We start from the raw sequence: 15927 nt of genomic DNA, 5'->3' as shown, positions 1-15927 counted from the left end.
GACCCGCGGAAGAGAGCAGCTGCCGTCGTTTCCCCAAAAAGTATTTGGTATCCATGGAGATCCAGTAACTCCTCTGCTATAGTACATATTTGACAAGCTACAGTCAGCTCGAGCACTCCAGCTTCACGTTCAGTGTGGTTCAGACGCGCGGAGCTTCTCAGCGTTTTACTCAGTTTGGTTTTTGTTAGTTGGTGAGGCCACCCCAACAACACAGCAGTCATGGACGCCATCAAGAAGAAGATGCAGATGCTTAAGCTAGACAAGGAGAATGCCTTGGACAGAGCTGAGGGAGCTGAGGGAGACAAAAAGGCAGCGGAGGACAAGAGCAAACAGGTTGGCATCCATAGAGAAATCGGGGTCTGTCTTATTTCGCACGGGTGCCTTTGGCACTGTGCGTCAAATGTTTGGGCACGGAGTGTTTTGGACCGTTCTCTCTCTCTCGATATGGATTAAATGAAATCTCAGAGGATGCGTATGAGGATCAGTATTGATTGCTGTATTTAATCGTATTAGGAATATATTTGTTTTTGGGGCGTGACAATATTTTATTATTGGACTCCAGGAAGTTTTAGAAAATATTTATTGTTTGACCGATTCATTTATACTGCATTATGCAGGATTAAGCCTACTATAAACTAATATTCTTTGATCAGCGTTAGATTTTTTACCATAAAACATGAATAGCGTAGTCTATTGATTAAAGTATGCCACTCTAGTGTTGTGAGTGGATTGAATAAATGAAATGTAAATAATTGTCCAAAGACAATTGAAGCATTGAAGCATTTGTAAGTGTTTGCCTTTTTTCCATGACTCTTGGCTTTTGTTTTCTTCCCTTTGTTGTCTGTTTCTGGCTGTGCGTCCACGCTGCTTATGGCACACCCCAATTGACTGATGATATTCCCCACCAACTATCAGCTTGAGGATGACCTGCTAGCGCTGCAGAAGAAGCTGAAGGGAACAGAGGATGAGTTGGACAAGTACTCTGAGTCTCTTAAGGATGCCCAGGAGAAACTTGAACTCGCTGAGAAGAAAGCCACAGACGTAAGTTTGAAGAGGCGCGGTGGCATAAACCTGTCCGAAGTGTTAGAGTGTTCGTGGTCCCCCTGAATCCAATCTGCTAACATTGAACCTCAACATTTTTCATTCTAGGTCTAGTCATCATACATATACGTTAAGATTATTTTATTGTTTCAGTTTGGAATAGCCTACATAATGGTTTATGGTTAATACCTGCGTCTTCATTAGGCTCGACCATTGGCCTGCCATGCGCAATATTCCACATGTGTGTATTTAAACCGAATAAGACTGAGTAGACCAACTGTAGGCTTAACAAATGTGCGTTGTGTGCCACCCTCCTCGAAGATGCAAGCAGAGGGTTAAATTTAGCTGTGTTTTATATGGCCAAGTTACAGCTGACAGGTGTAGGCAGTGTACCCTGTGCACCCCGCAACCTGTTGGGTTAAAATGGGGGCCCGTTTAGAATTTCAGTTAAAAGTTTGGTGGAAGTTTTTGAATATTTTAAATACCTTTAATTTAGATTTGTAGGTGTCATACATTATATTCCACTCGTCAAATTAAAACTTTTACTTCTCCTTTTATTGAGAATGTTGTAGGGGACGCCAATAATTGAACGTTTGTTCTTATAGGAAACATGCATCTTATTGTGTCAGTTTAGAAAGAACACCAAATTATGATAGTAATTATAGTTTAAAAAAAATATTAAACAAAAATGGTACCAAAAATATTTATACTATATTTATACTATGTAGCCTATAGGTCTATCATTATTATGAATTGGGATAATCATGTTACTTTTGTCCTCATGTAATCGATTTTTATTTTTAAATACAATTAATATCTTTAAATACATTTTAAATGCTTATTTTAAAACGTTTATTATAGGTTAAATCCCCCCATAATAAATGAATATCCCAGATATGATGCGCAATCACAGCACGTACGGGATAAGGGGGTTGGGGAGGCTCTGAGCAGAGTGCCCATTATAGGCTAATGGCCAATAAGTCATTATGACATAATCATATTATCTCACTATAATACAATAAATAAATAACCTCTTTTAACAAAATCTTTCTGGATATTTTGAGGCAATTTTGCGCAATGTATGAAATGTGTTACTTCCGGTGTCATTTAGCGCAAGTCCCAGCCTCCCCAGTAGCTGTAGGAAAAAACCTCAGAGACGTGAGGAGATTTTCTCATCCCGGCATCGTTGCGTGTTTCTGTCCCGAGAACCGTTAGAAAAAGGCGTAGGCAATAGAAAATAGGCAGTAAACAAGCGAAATGGCCGGGCTAACGTCGTTGGAAGCTGTAAAACGGAAAATTAAAGCATTACAAGAGCAGGCTGACGGCGCAGAAGAGTCGGCAGAGAGGCGGCAGAAGGAACTGGGTCTGGAGAGGGATGCGAGAGAATCCGTAAGCCCTGGCTAATAATTTAAGACAATTAGTCTGCAGCCTGCCTGACGACAGTATTAGTATAAATCTGATCAACACGCTTGGTAGAACGATAGACAGAATATAGATGATTTTACGGTACTAAAAAATCTATATTTTGTCTGTCATGTGATGTGCTAAAAGGATGGAGAAATGGGACAGTGAGAATCGATGTAATGGTAAAACGTGCCAGACAGGAAGGCTCCAAAATAAACACATTAGCCTAGGCTGCTGCAGTTTCAGCATGCTCCAGTCCATCATACACTATCATCCTACACCTCCTGTAGCTACATACATTTACATAATTGTCAGCTTATTATGTTTATATTGGTCACTGCCTTTCCAAACATACCAATTAGGCCTATATAAATGTATATTTTATACAATCTTGTCTATAGAATGTTATATATAATGCTGGAGATTAGCATGAAATTACAGGGGCTCCCGAGTGGTGCAGCGGTCTAAGGCACTGCATCTCAGTGTTAGAGGGGTCACTACAGACCCTGGTTCCATTCCAGGCTGTATCACAACCGGCCGTGATTGGGAGTCCCATAGGGCGGTGCACAATTGGCCCAGCGTCGTCCGGGTTAGGGTTTGGTTGGGGTAGGTCGTCATTGTAAATAAGAATTTGTTCTTAACTGACTTGCCTAGTTAAATGAAGGTTAAATAAATAAAATATAGTGTGGTCTGGGCCCTTATGCCTTTCTCACACATTTAAACCTTAATCCCCTATAGTGTTAAGAAGCTCCCCACAGAGGTGTCCAAATGTGACCCCCAACCTCCTCCACTACACATCTCTCCAGATACTGTATTATGCAAGAAAGTGTGACTGTCTGAGTGTGCATCAGGTTGACATTGTGGTTTCTCCATGTTGTGCTCACTTAGGCCGAGGCTGATGTAGCTTCCCTGAACAGACGTATCCAACTGGTTGAGGAGGAGTTGGATCGTGCTCAGGAGCGTCTGGCCACAGCTCTGACCAAGCTGGAGGAGGCTGAGAAGGCTGCTGATGAGAGTGAGAGGTGAGCAGCAGCACTCAGAGACTCCGACTCTGTATCATACACTACACTCTTAGACAAAAAGGTGCTATCTAGAACCAAAAATGGTTATTTCGGCTGTCACCATAGGAGAAGCCTGTGAAGAACCACTTTTGTTTACGGGTAGAACCCTTTTGGGTTCCAAGTAGAACCCTTTCCACAGAGGCCTCTACATGGAACCCAAAAGGGTTTTACCAGGAGTCAAAAAGTATTCCCCTATGGGGACAGCCGCAGAACCCTATTGAAACCATTTCTTCTAGGAGTATAGACACAGCCATCATCAGACCCGTCAGTCTGTCTCAAACCCAGTCATCAACACCAAACCCATATAGATGACATCAATCCACATGACCACAGTAATAATGTTATCATTTCACTCTTAAAAGTGTTCAGTAAAGGATGCGTTATAAAGGTATTGTATCATTTCAGACAGTAGTTTTAGAAGAAGCCAAGCCGAGCCAAAATGGAGCCCCGAAAATTGTGCGCAATTGTGTACAACGACATCCATTTCTTATGATATGTTACATCCTGCATTTTTTTTTACAATATTCTGCAATTCATATGATACAATATGTGACAAATTTGTAAGTGCTTAAGATCATGTTAAATCTCTTTAACTAGCACACTTATTGAGAAGAGTTCATGTAAAATATGCATAAGCACACTGTACCAGATTTATTGTGTTACAATAGGCAAGTGCCAAATGTAGTTATGGCCCCCACAGTGTGTGGACTGTTGGGCTGCAGATTAATGTCCTCCTATTCCTTTTAGTTTATCAACATTTTATTTATTTAAAAAACAAGACAACATGCAATGTCCTCCTATCCCTGACATATGTTCCCCCCGTTTATTCCATCCTCCAGAGGCATGAAGGTGATCGAAAACAGAGCATCGAAGGATGAGGAGAAGATGGAGCTGCAGGAGATCCAGCTGAAGGAGGCCAAGCACATTGCTGAGGAGGCTGACAGGAAATACGAGGAGGTGAGTTTCCTAGCATTCCTTAGGCTGATACTTTATTATATACAGTGCCTTCGGAAAGCATTCAGACCCCTTGACTTTTTCCTCATTTTGTTACGTTACAGCCTTATTCTAAAATGGATTACATAAATATAAATCCTCATCAATCTACACACAATACCTCACAATGACAAAGCGAAAACAGGTTTTTATAATTTCTTTTCAATTTATTAAAGATAAAAAAACAGATACCTTATATACATAAGTATTCAGACCCTTTGCTATGAGACTCGAAATTGAACTCAGGTGCATCCTGTTTCCATTGAGCATCCTTGAGATGTTTCTACAACTTGATTGGAGTCGCTTGTGGTAAATTCAATTGATTGGACATGATTTGGAAAGGCACACACCTGTCTATATAAGGTCCCACAGTTGACAGTGCATGTCAGAGCAAAAACCAAGCCATGAGGTCGAAGGAATTGTCTGTAGTGCTCCGAGACAGGATTGTGTCGAGGCACAGATCTGGGGAAGGGTACCAAAAAAATGTCTGCATTATTGACGGTTCCCAAGAACACCGTGGCCTCCATCATTCTTAAATGGAGGAAGTTTGGAACCACCAAGACTCTTCCTAGAGCTGGCCACCCGACAAAACGGATTGTCACTCCGACAGAGCTCTAGAGTTCCTCTGTGGAGATGGGAGAACCTTCCAGAAGGACAACCATCTCTGCAGCACTCCACCAATCAGGGCTTTATGGTAGAGTGGCCAGACGGAAGCCACTCCTCAGTAAAAGGCACACGACAGCCCACTTGGAGTTGCCAAAAGGCACCTAAAGACTCAGACCATGAGAAACAAGATTCTCTGGTCTGATGAAACCAAGATTGAACTCTTTGGCCTGAATGCCAAGTGTCACATCTGGAGGAAACCTGGCACCATCCCTACGCTGAAGCATGGTGGTGGCAGCATCATGTTGTGGGGATGTTTTTCAGCTGCAGGGACTGGGAGACTAGTCAGGATCGAGGGAAAGATGAACAGAGCAAAGTACACAGAGATACTTGATGAAAACCTGCTCCAGAGTGCTCAGGAACAAAGACTGGGGGCGAAGGTTCACCTTCTAACAGGACAACGACCCTAAGCACACAGCCAAGACAACGCAGAAGTGGCTTCGGGACAAGTCTCAGAATGTCCTTGAAAAATTTAAGGGGTCTGAATACGTCCGAAGGCACTGTACTTCTGAGGTCCTCGTGTGTGTGTGTGTGTGTGTGTGTGTGTGTGTGTGTGTGTGTGTGTGTGTGTGTGTGTGTGTGTGTGTGTGTGTGTGTGTGTGTGTGTGTGTGTGTGTGTGTGTGTGTGTGTGTGTGTGTGTGTGTGTGTGTGTGTGTGTGTGTGTGTGTGTGTGTGTGTGTGTGTGTGTGTGTGCGCGTGCGCGTGTGGGAAACAGACAGCATATAGACCTGTACATGAAACTAAACATATTGATTGCTTGGTGCACCAATGTGCTATAGTGATGTGTTGTCCTATTATGGGTGAAAACAGGTCGCCCGTAAGCTGGTCATCATTGAGAGTGATCTGGAACGTACAGAGGAGCGCGCTGAGCTCTCTGAAGGGTAAAAACTTTGAAACCAACCACAAAATACAGCACAATTTACTGCTTTGGAGACAACCTGCTGTTACTCTTATTGTGTGCTTATTGCCCTGTTATAACTCTTGTTTCTTTCCCCTGTCGGTCTTCCTATTGCATTCGTTCCTTCTCCTCCTCTGCTCCTTCAACCATACCTAAAACACCAGCAAATGCGCTGAGCTTGAGGAAGAGTTGAAGACAGTCACAAACAACCTGAAGTCTCTTGAGGCTCAGGCAGAGAAGGTAGGTGTCTGTTTAGACAAATGTATGTCTTCTCAGGTCGTTGCAGTCAGGGGTTATATCCCCATTGCCTGCTAGTATAGCCATAGAGGTAAAGGGAGGTAACTCTATTGAGTAGGCCCACTCATTTCTGCCTGTTATCCCTTGAGCCAGTTCATGTCGGTAGTGCTGTGATGATGACTCTCTGACCTGCGCTCCACTATGTCACTACAGTACTCACAGAAGGAGGACAAGTATGAGGAGGAGATCAAGGTTCTCACAGACAAGCTAAAGGAGGTGAGTTCCCTTTAGCATTAGCAAATTAGCCCCTGTTTCCATTCACTTTACCATTAGCTAAAGTGGGACATTAGCGTAAGCATGTTAGCCACTAGATCTTCTGTAAAGTGCGACCATAGAAAGGGTGGAGAACACTAGACATTGTATTATATATCTATGTTGGAACATGTTTTGGTGTGATGAGGATGGGAGACACTTATCACATCTTGTCTGCCTCTTGTGCCACAGGCTGAGACCCGTGCTGAGTTCGCTGAGAGGTCCGTGGCCAAGCTTGAGAAGACCATTGATGATCTGGAGGGTATGGACCTTTTTCCTTTCAGTTCATATATTGTGAAGCATTTTCTATGTGAAAATCTGAGGTAAGTTGTATAGTAAAACAGGACATATACAGTGCCTTCAGAAACTATTCACACCCCGTTGTATTGTGTTACAGCCTGAATTTAAAATTGATTACATTTTGTCACTGGCTTACACACAATATCCCATAATATCAGAGAAATTATGTTTTCAGAAATGTTTACAAATTAATAAAAAATGAAACGTTGAAATGTCTTGAGTCAATAAGTACTCATTCTCTTTGTTATGACAAGCCTAAATAAGTTCAGGAGTAAAAATTTGCTTAGCAAGTTACATAATAAGTTGCACTCTGTGTGCAATAATAGTGTTTAAAATTATTTCTGAATGACTACCTCATTCATCTCTGTACTCCACATATAAAATTATCTGTAAGTTCCCTCAGTCGAGCAGTGAATATCAAACACAGATTCAACCACAAAGACCAGGGAGGTTTTCCAATTTCTTGCAAAGAAGGGCACCTATTGGTAGATGGGTAAAAAAACTAAAAACACACGCATTAAATAACCCTTTGAGCATGGTGAAGTTATTAATTACACTTTGGATGGTGTATCAATATACCCAGTAACTACAAAGATACAGGCGTCCTTCCTAACTCAGTTGCCGGAAAGAAAGGAAACCGCTCAGGGATTTCACCATGAGGCCAATGGTGACATTAAAACAGTGAGGGTTTAATAGGTATGATGGGAAAAAACTGAGGATGAATCAACAACATTGTAGTTACTCCACAATACTAACCTAAAGGACAGAGTGAAAAGAAGGAAGCCTGTACAGAATTAAAATATTTAAAAAATGCATCCTGTTTTCAATAAGGCACTAAAGTAAAACTGCAAAAAATGTGGCAAAGAAATTAACACTATATCATGAATACAAAGTGTTATGTTTGGGGCAAATACAACACATCACTGAGCACCACTCTTCATATTTTCAAGCGTGGTGATGGCTGCATCATGTTATGGGTATGCTTGTCATCTGCAAGGACTAGGGAGATTTTTAGGATAAAAATAAACAAAATAGAGCTAAGCAAAGGCAAAATCCTAGAGGAAAACCTGGGAGACAAATTCACCTTTCAGCAGGACAATAACCTGAAACACAAGGCCAAATATACACTAGAGTTGCTTACCAAGATGACATTGAATGTTCCTGAGTGGCCTAGTTACAGTTTTGGTTTGAAAATCTATGGTAAGACTTGAAAATGGCTGTCTAGCAATGATCAACAACCAACTTGACAGTGCTCGAAGAATTTGAAAAACAGTAATGTGCAAATATTGTCAAGTCTAACCTTTCATCACCTCCTCTGTGGTGTCATCAGATACTGCATCTACATTCTACACAGTCAGTTCTGTACTAGGCAGACTAGGCCAGTGCCACAGCTGACATTATGCAGACCCACAGTCAGTGTTTGTTAGGCTAGTGCAGGCCAGGGAAAGAAATGTCTCATGCTGCTGTTGGTGTGACTGTGGTACTGTAGCTGTGGAATTACAAAGCATTCACAATGGAGCTCTATATAATTTGGTTGGAGACCATGTTGTCATTTCCTTCTGGAAAATAAAGAAGCTACACACTGTACCACTCCGATGTAATATGTATTAATTAGATACAAACATTTCGAAACCAAGCTGCCTTCATCAGGTTTTCAGTTAGTCGTTTCCTGATTGGTCTAAACAATCTAACAGGGCATTAGTGGCCTGTGCACATCCTATTGCTCCCTTATTCTTTTTCGGTTTGACATTCTATTTTATTTCGATCAGTTCTCTGACAATCCTTTGTTTTTTCCTAACCTTTTCCCCTCCTTTCTTTGCTCTGTCTATCATCTCTGTTGCTGTCCCCACCCTCCTTCATTATCACCCCATCAATGTCATCTCCTCCACCACTCCTCTCCTCCTCCTCCACTCCACCCATAATAGATGAGTTGTATGCACAGAAACTGAAGTACAAGGCCATCAGCGAGGAGCTGGACCACGCCCTCAACGACATGACCTCCATGTAATCTATCATCTGCTTGTGTCTGCTTGTGCGTTGTGCATAGGTCCCACCCACTCACAATGTTTTCTACTGTATACTCCCTCTAGTGGCATATATGTCTGTGTGTTTCATCTGTTTGAATTTTTCCACTCACATTTTAGTTTCAGTGTTTCATCTGTTTGGATTTTTCCACTCACATTTTAGTTTCAGTGCTTCATCTGTTTGGATTTTTCCACTCACATTTTAGTTTCAGTGCTTCTTCTGTTTGGATTTTTCCACTCACATTTTAGTTTCAGTGTTTCATCTGTTTGGATTTTTCCACTCACATTTTAGTTTCAGTGTTTCATCTGTTTGGATTTTTCCACTCACATTTTAGTTTCAGTGTTTCATCTGTTTGGATTTTTCCACTCACATTTTAGTTTCAGTGTTTCATCTGTTTGGATTTTTCCACTCACATTTTAGTTTCAGTGCTTCATCTGTTTGGATTTTTCCACTCACATTTTAGTTTCAGTGCTTCTTCTGTTTGGATTTTTCCACTCACATTTTAGTTTCAGTGTTTCATCTGTTTGGATTTTTCCACTCACATTTTAGTTTCAGTGTTTCATCTGTTTGGATTTTTCCACTCACATTTTAGTTTCAGTGTTTCATCTGTTTGGATTTTTCCACTCACATTTTAGTTTCAGTGTTTCATCTGTTTGGATTTTTCCACTCACATTTTAGTTTCAGTGTTTCATCTGTTTGGATTTTTCCACTCACATTTTAGTTTCAGTGTTTCATCTGTTTGGATTTTTCCACTCACATTTTAGTTTCAGTGTTTCATCTGTTTGGATTTTTCCACTCACATTTTAGTTTCAGTGTTTCATCTGTTTGGATTTTTCCACTCACATTTTAGTTTCAGTGTTTCATCTGTTTGGATTTTTCCACTCACATTTTAGTTTCAGTGCCTACTAATTCTGACTCACTTTACGCTTCTGCCATGCAACAGAAAATAGCTTTTGCCTTTTGTAGTTAACTAGTGGCTTTTTTGTTAGGCTGAGAAAACTATATAGAATCTAACATGCATTGTACAATTAAAGTTGTACAATCAGTTTTTACATGCTTTTAGAAACATCTAAATTGAACTTCCAGAATAGTGTACCTCTCAACCCTTTTTGAGTACCTGGCTCTGCTTTCTGTTCTGTGTGCTGTGGTTTCCATCCTGCATGTCATATCAGTCACGTGCCTTTCTACGATTTGTCCCAACACGTTCTGTTTTTCCTCTCATTCTTTTCCAGTTAAATTGTTTACATCATCTCACAACCATCACAGATGCCACCCGCTGGTTGAGAGGCCTCTCTCTACTACAACTATGTGGCAGTATCGCCCAACATCCTGTCCCCTATGTCTCCACGTCTCTTCTTTACCACAGCACCACCGCACATTGGGCCTCTGCTGCTGCTGCCATCCTATAGACCACCTTTTGTACAGAACCCTGACTCATTTTGCTTTCTGTAAAATAAACTTTACATCCATCCATGTCAGCCATTCTTACCCTTCAAATATGTAGTTCTTAATTTCCTTAATTTCCTGTCTTTAAATGTTTCTCTGTTTAATTTATTACTGAGCAGCTTTGAATAAAACCGAAAGCTCCTCTTCCCAAACATATGTTTTTTGTTTTTGATTTGATTTTGGTTGGCATTATGGTACTATGGTAGTAGTATTAACTAAAAATTTGCTTACATTTGGACAAAAGCACATCCACAGAGCTTATTCTTTTTTTTAAAGTATACAAGTGTTTATTGACAGGGATAGGCAAGAAATTAAGAGGGAGAGAGATAGATAAAAAATATTGTGTAGAGGTGCGGTGGGACGGGGATTTGATCCCATTCAGGTAGTGGATTGTGTAAGTGCAGAGGGCTGCGGCCATGACCTCTCTACCAACCTCAGGCATGGTTTCAACTTCTTTAACCAGACGAGTTCAATTACATGGATTGATCAGAAACTGAGAATGTACCTGTTTCAGCATTCCCGACGGTCACACTTTGCTTCATGTTCAAAGCCAAAAGATAATAGTGACTTGTGTAACATTGGGGATATTTTGTAAACATATAATTCAGTCATTTCACAGTCACACCATCTCCACATTGAGGTGAGGGAGCCATTTCTTTGTTTGCAGATAGATGTGATCATTTAGGCAGAGGGTAGAAAACAATGATATTTGTTGTGTGTGCTGTTGTAGCATGACACAAGACTCTATCTTTCTGTACTAACACACTTTGTTCTCTCTTCTATTTTCTCTTAACCTGCTTTCTGACTGCAAAGACCCTCTGTACCGGCAGCTTGAGAAAAATCGTCTTCTTTCCAATGAACTGAGAGTGGTGTTAAATCAGGATTAAACTATTACTGGATGTGTTGTGAAATTAGCACTGTGCTCAAATTAGAAGAAAAAAAATGAAAGGCACTCTTCATTTGTGGCTCAAATTTAAAATACCTTTATTGTCTTGGCATGTCATTGGCCGTAGACATTTGTCTGATGCTGTGATGGAAATATAGGATAATGTGTGTCTATGACACAAACCTAAGAGTCAGGCAAAGACAAAAAATATATATATTGGATAATATTTATCGGGAAGAAATAATTGGACTGTAGTTAATGCGGAGCATCAGAGAAATGAAATGCATGTTCACATTGCAGGTGAAGAGGGCAGGTTTCACAGACTCACAGATGGATTTAAGCGCAGGCCTATTTTAGTTTAGTTAACCAACATCTGGAATTTTTATTTCATGAACAGCAATTCAATTTAGATAACATAAACTGGATCACTCTATAAGTCTATGACTGAAAGATTGTCCATTGTACATGAGTAATTCTGGGCATAATCTGGGTCTGTGAAACTGACCCACGATGTATGATAAGGCTTGATATGAGTGTGCATTATAACAATATCTACTGACTGTGGTTGACTAAGGATATACACAGGGACCACCTTTTAAAGTTTTAACTATAACAATCTTCATTCAATATTATTGGATTTGTGAAACTCTTGGTTGTCATTTTCATTGTGGTCAAAAATTATAAATAGTCTGCAGGCTTCATTTTTATGTTGCACACATAGTGACAAACTCTATCAGGCTAATGATGAGATGAGAGAACTTTGGTATGTGTCAAATGTTGGATCAGACACTCATGGACCTCAATAACATGTAACAACATGGTCCATTATCACACAAGACCTGCTGTGACCTTGTCCAGCATTACACCATGATCACACCAACACTCACCTGCCGTTGCCATGGAGTGCTCCTCCGTGCCCTCTTTGTGGAGATCTCTGGGGCTTGACTGTTTTCTCAGCTCTCAGAGGGGCTGAGAAAACAAACACAATGGACTTTAACTGGATGTTAGCTAGACAGCAAAGCAGACATATGGCTGAGCAGTCACTTGACTCATATACCATTTATTTTTGTATGTTAAAGTGAGATTTAATTGACAAAATGTGCACTTGATTTATTCAAGCTATTATAATGGACAGGATTTACTCTTGACCAATTAAGCCATAACCGAAGCCAAGGTTTAACATTTGTACTTTTTTATTCTGCTTTTGTAACTTGTTTTTTAGTTATTTATTGTCCATGTTTCATATGTATGTGCTGGTACCTCAGTGATATACAGTACTTATATTTAAAAGAAAGTAAGCATGTGCAATATGTACACTGATACAATGTTTAGCGAGGCGGCAGGTACAGTATGTTCATTTAATCTCAAATAGATCGACCTAGATCATTTCATGTCCAGTGTCACTCCCCCGGGAATGTTTTTTTTTGTCAAATAGCATACATGTTTGATTTGATGGTGTCTCTTGTTCCTTTTATTATGTGAATGTAATATATAAATAAAAACCCACAATCACATTTATGAAGTGTTACTTTCAGAAAACATGCTGACATCTGTAATCTGTGCTATTATTTTACAGTGGTTACACTTGTAGATAAGGGGTACAGTTAGAATTGTAGTCCAGTCTCCACTAAGTCAACTGTGATTTTGTTGAAATGTATTTGACTTGTAAATGCCCTTTAGAAAGATCTGGCTCATATTTTTTTACAAGTGGAAGCAGATGTAGTGTGTGAAGACTACACTCTAGTGTTGGTGTGAAGCTACTGCACAATGATCATTAACTCGCTCTCCAAGGCTGCGTTTACACAGGCATCCCATTTCTGAACTTTTTCCACTAATTGGTCTTTTGGCCAATTAGATCAAATTTTTTCCCCCAATAAATCTGAAATAGTCTGTGTGTGTAAACACAGTCTAATACTACTTTCAACACATAATCATTATCATCAACCAAGGTGGTACCTCCTTGAATCGATCCATTTAATTTAGAAAAAATGATATTTCCAGGACCATGCATAGCCTAGTATTTTTGTGTTATTTTGCAGTGATAAAGAAACTACAAAAACTTTCTTTGGAGTGATAACATTTTGTTTTTTATGAGGATAATTCTTGCTCAAATGCCAATGGACTGAAAATGTAATCCATGAATATATGACACAAAATATTGTAATGACCTGACTAGATCATAAAGGAACAATTGTCCAGACAGAGGATTGAGTTTACGAATTGACGGTTTATTCACCCAACTTTACACAGGCTACTGTTTGGCCGTAGCCCACGCCAAATAAATGAAAGATAACCACAAGCCAACCGTGACCTTCTCTTGTGAAGGCCAGACATAAGAGAGAGAACAAAGGCTAAACCTGGTCTTAACTTCCAATGCTCCATCCCCCTGCCCAACCCCCCTCCACGCCACTCCGCCAACCGCCAGGATGCCCGGCATCAGAACATTCCAGGCATTCCCGTGAATGGCAGATAGCAGGTTGATTGGCATGTCGGACCCCGCGAACACTGGGTACTGGTAAGTACAACACAACCACCTACTAGCCTAACACATAACACACAGCTGTCTGTGCGGGTCGCTACACAGCCCCCCCCACCACAAAGTCCCTCGTCCCCGAGGGAACAAACAAAGTCTCTGAAGCGACCCAGAGGTCTCCTTTGCCTGCGTGGCCGTGATGGTCGCAGAATGCCCCTCTGGGAACCAGGGGATGAAGGCAGGGATATGGGGGACAAGGAAGCGGGAACGGGTATTACAGTCTGTGGCTCTTGGGAACCACGCGGTGACACAGGGAGGGAGACAGGGGGAGTGGGCTGTCTGGAGCCTTGTCTGCGGCACCTGGGGGTGGGTGCCTGGAGAATGTCATAGCCAGAGAGGGGAATTGTGGGGGTCCCTGGGGTTTGGGGAGAAGAGGCCCCTCTGTATGGGGCTAACCTGTCCCGGTGCAGTGTCACCTTTCTCCCCCTGGGAGGAAGCTGTACCCGGTAAACAACCTCCTCTACCCTCTCCAGGACACTGCAGGGTCCCACCCAGTGACTGTCCAACTTGGGGTATCTGCCTTTTTTCCTTAGGCGGCTGTAGACCCAGACCAGCTCCCCAGCCACAAAGTGCCTTCCCCGGGTGTGCACGTCATAGTTCCTCTTCTGCCTCACAGCTGCTCTCTGGCGAAGGTGTGGGCTGTCTCCAGGCGGTCCTGGAGTCTCCGGGCATACTCCGGCCCCGGGGGAACATGAGGGCTATCCAGGGGCCGACCAAACGCCATCTCCGCAGGGGTGCGTATCTCTCTACCCAGCATGAGGAGGGCAGGCGTGCAGGAGGAGGAGTCTTGGACAGCGGAGCGACATGCCATGAGGACCATAGGCAGGTGCTTGTCCCAGTCACGCTGGTGTTTGGAAGAGAGGATGGCCAACTGCTGTCCAAGCGTTTTGTTGAAGCGCTCCACAAGGCCATCACTTTGAGGATGGAGAGGAGTAGTGCGGGTCTTGTGCATACCCAGCCTCTCACACATGGTGGCGAACACACGGGACTCAAAGTTTCTGCCTTGGTCGCTGTGGATGGACTCTGCAGCTCCAAACCTGCTGAACGTCCCCGCTGTCAGGGCGTCGACGATGGTCTCTGCCTCCTGGTCAGGCAGAGCATAGGCCTCGGGCCATTTTGTGAAATAGTCCATGGCCGTGAGCACCCAGCGGTTTCCACTGTCTGTGGTGGGGAACGGCCCAACTACATCCACTCCCACCCTCTCCATGGGAGACCCCACTGGGAACTGTTGGAGCTCAGCATGAGAGCGGCCTGGGGGGCCCTTTCTCGCTGTGCAGTTGTCACAGGGGCGGCAAAAGTCTTCCACATCCCTCTTGTGCTGCCCCCAGTAAAAGCCCTGACGGAGGCGGCGCAGTGTTTTTGTGACCCCAAAGTGTCCAGTCCCCACCCCCCCATGAGTACTCTGGAGCACAGCCTCCCGCAGTGCTTTTGGGACCACCACCTGCCACCTCTCCTCTCCCGTAGCTGACTCCTTCCATGCCCGCTGCAGCACGCCATCAGCCAGCCGCAGTCGCTCAAACTTTGACCACAACCCTTTGGTCGCGAGTGAGAGCGCTGTCACCTCTTCCCATGGTGGCCTCACCTGCGCCTCTACCCACTGTAGCACTGGCTGTAGGTCTGTGTCCCGTCCCTGCTGCTGCACCCATTCAGCCACGTCGACAGTCTGCAGCTCACAGCAGACAGGCCCGCTCGCCCGACACACTGTGGCACAGACCCCCTCTGCACACAGCTCTCTCTCTCTCCCGTCCCTTTCTCTGTTCACAGTGGCGGCAGCCGTCTGCAGTACAGGGCCGACGGGACATGGCGTCGGCGTTGGAGTGGCGTGCCCCTGCCCTGTGCACCACTGTGAAGTCATACGGCTGAAGCTCCTCCAACCAGCGTGCCACCTGCCCCTCTGGCTCTCTGAAAGACATGAGCCACTGGAGAGCAGAGTGGTCAGTCCTTACAGTAAAGGGCAGGCCACCCAGGTAGTACTTGAAGTGTTTGACGGAAGCCACAACAGCCAAGAGCTCCCGCCGGGTGACACAGTAGCGGCGCTCATGTTTGTCAAATGTTTTGCTGAAGTACGCCACCACTCTCTCCCCCTCTGGCCCCACCTGGGCCAGCACCTCACCCATGCCCACATTG

General features: G+C 43.1%; 1 protein-coding gene across 6 annotated transcripts; it reads left to right on the top strand.

Moving 5' to 3' along the window:
• The first annotated feature begins 6 nt into the window (after positions 1-6).
• On the top strand, positions 7-12781 carry LOC139575816 (tropomyosin alpha-1 chain-like). 6 transcript variants are annotated; one of them, XM_071401149.1, is made up of 10 exons: positions 7-333; positions 916-1041; positions 3334-3467; positions 4346-4463; positions 5974-6044; positions 6226-6301; positions 6512-6574; positions 6803-6872; positions 8359-8379; positions 12022-12781. In XM_071401149.1, the coding sequence occupies exons 1-10, from the start codon at positions 220-222 to the stop codon at positions 12078-12080; spliced, it is 852 nt and encodes a 283-aa protein (XP_071257250.1). In that variant the 5' UTR covers positions 7-219; the 3' UTR covers positions 12081-12781. The 6 variants fall into 6 exon arrangements, with proteins under 6 accessions (XP_071257250.1, XP_071257247.1, XP_071257246.1 ...); XM_071401145.1 differs by lacking the exons at positions 8359-8379; positions 12022-12781 and adding exons at positions 8836-8914; positions 10168-10413 and having other exon boundaries at positions 11-333; XM_071401146.1 differs by lacking the exon at positions 8359-8379 and having other exon boundaries at positions 8-333; positions 11195-12781.
• Positions 12782-15927: the final 3146 nt, after the last annotated feature.

The sequence above is a fragment of the Salvelinus alpinus genome, chromosome 5 (genome assembly GCF_045679555.1).
Source record: "Salvelinus alpinus chromosome 5, SLU_Salpinus.1, whole genome shotgun sequence".
Lineage (NCBI taxonomy): Eukaryota > Metazoa > Chordata > Actinopteri > Salmoniformes > Salmonidae > Salvelinus > Salvelinus alpinus.
The sequence above is the reverse complement of the archived record's forward strand: the minus strand, read 5'-3'. Positions and strand labels throughout refer to the sequence as shown.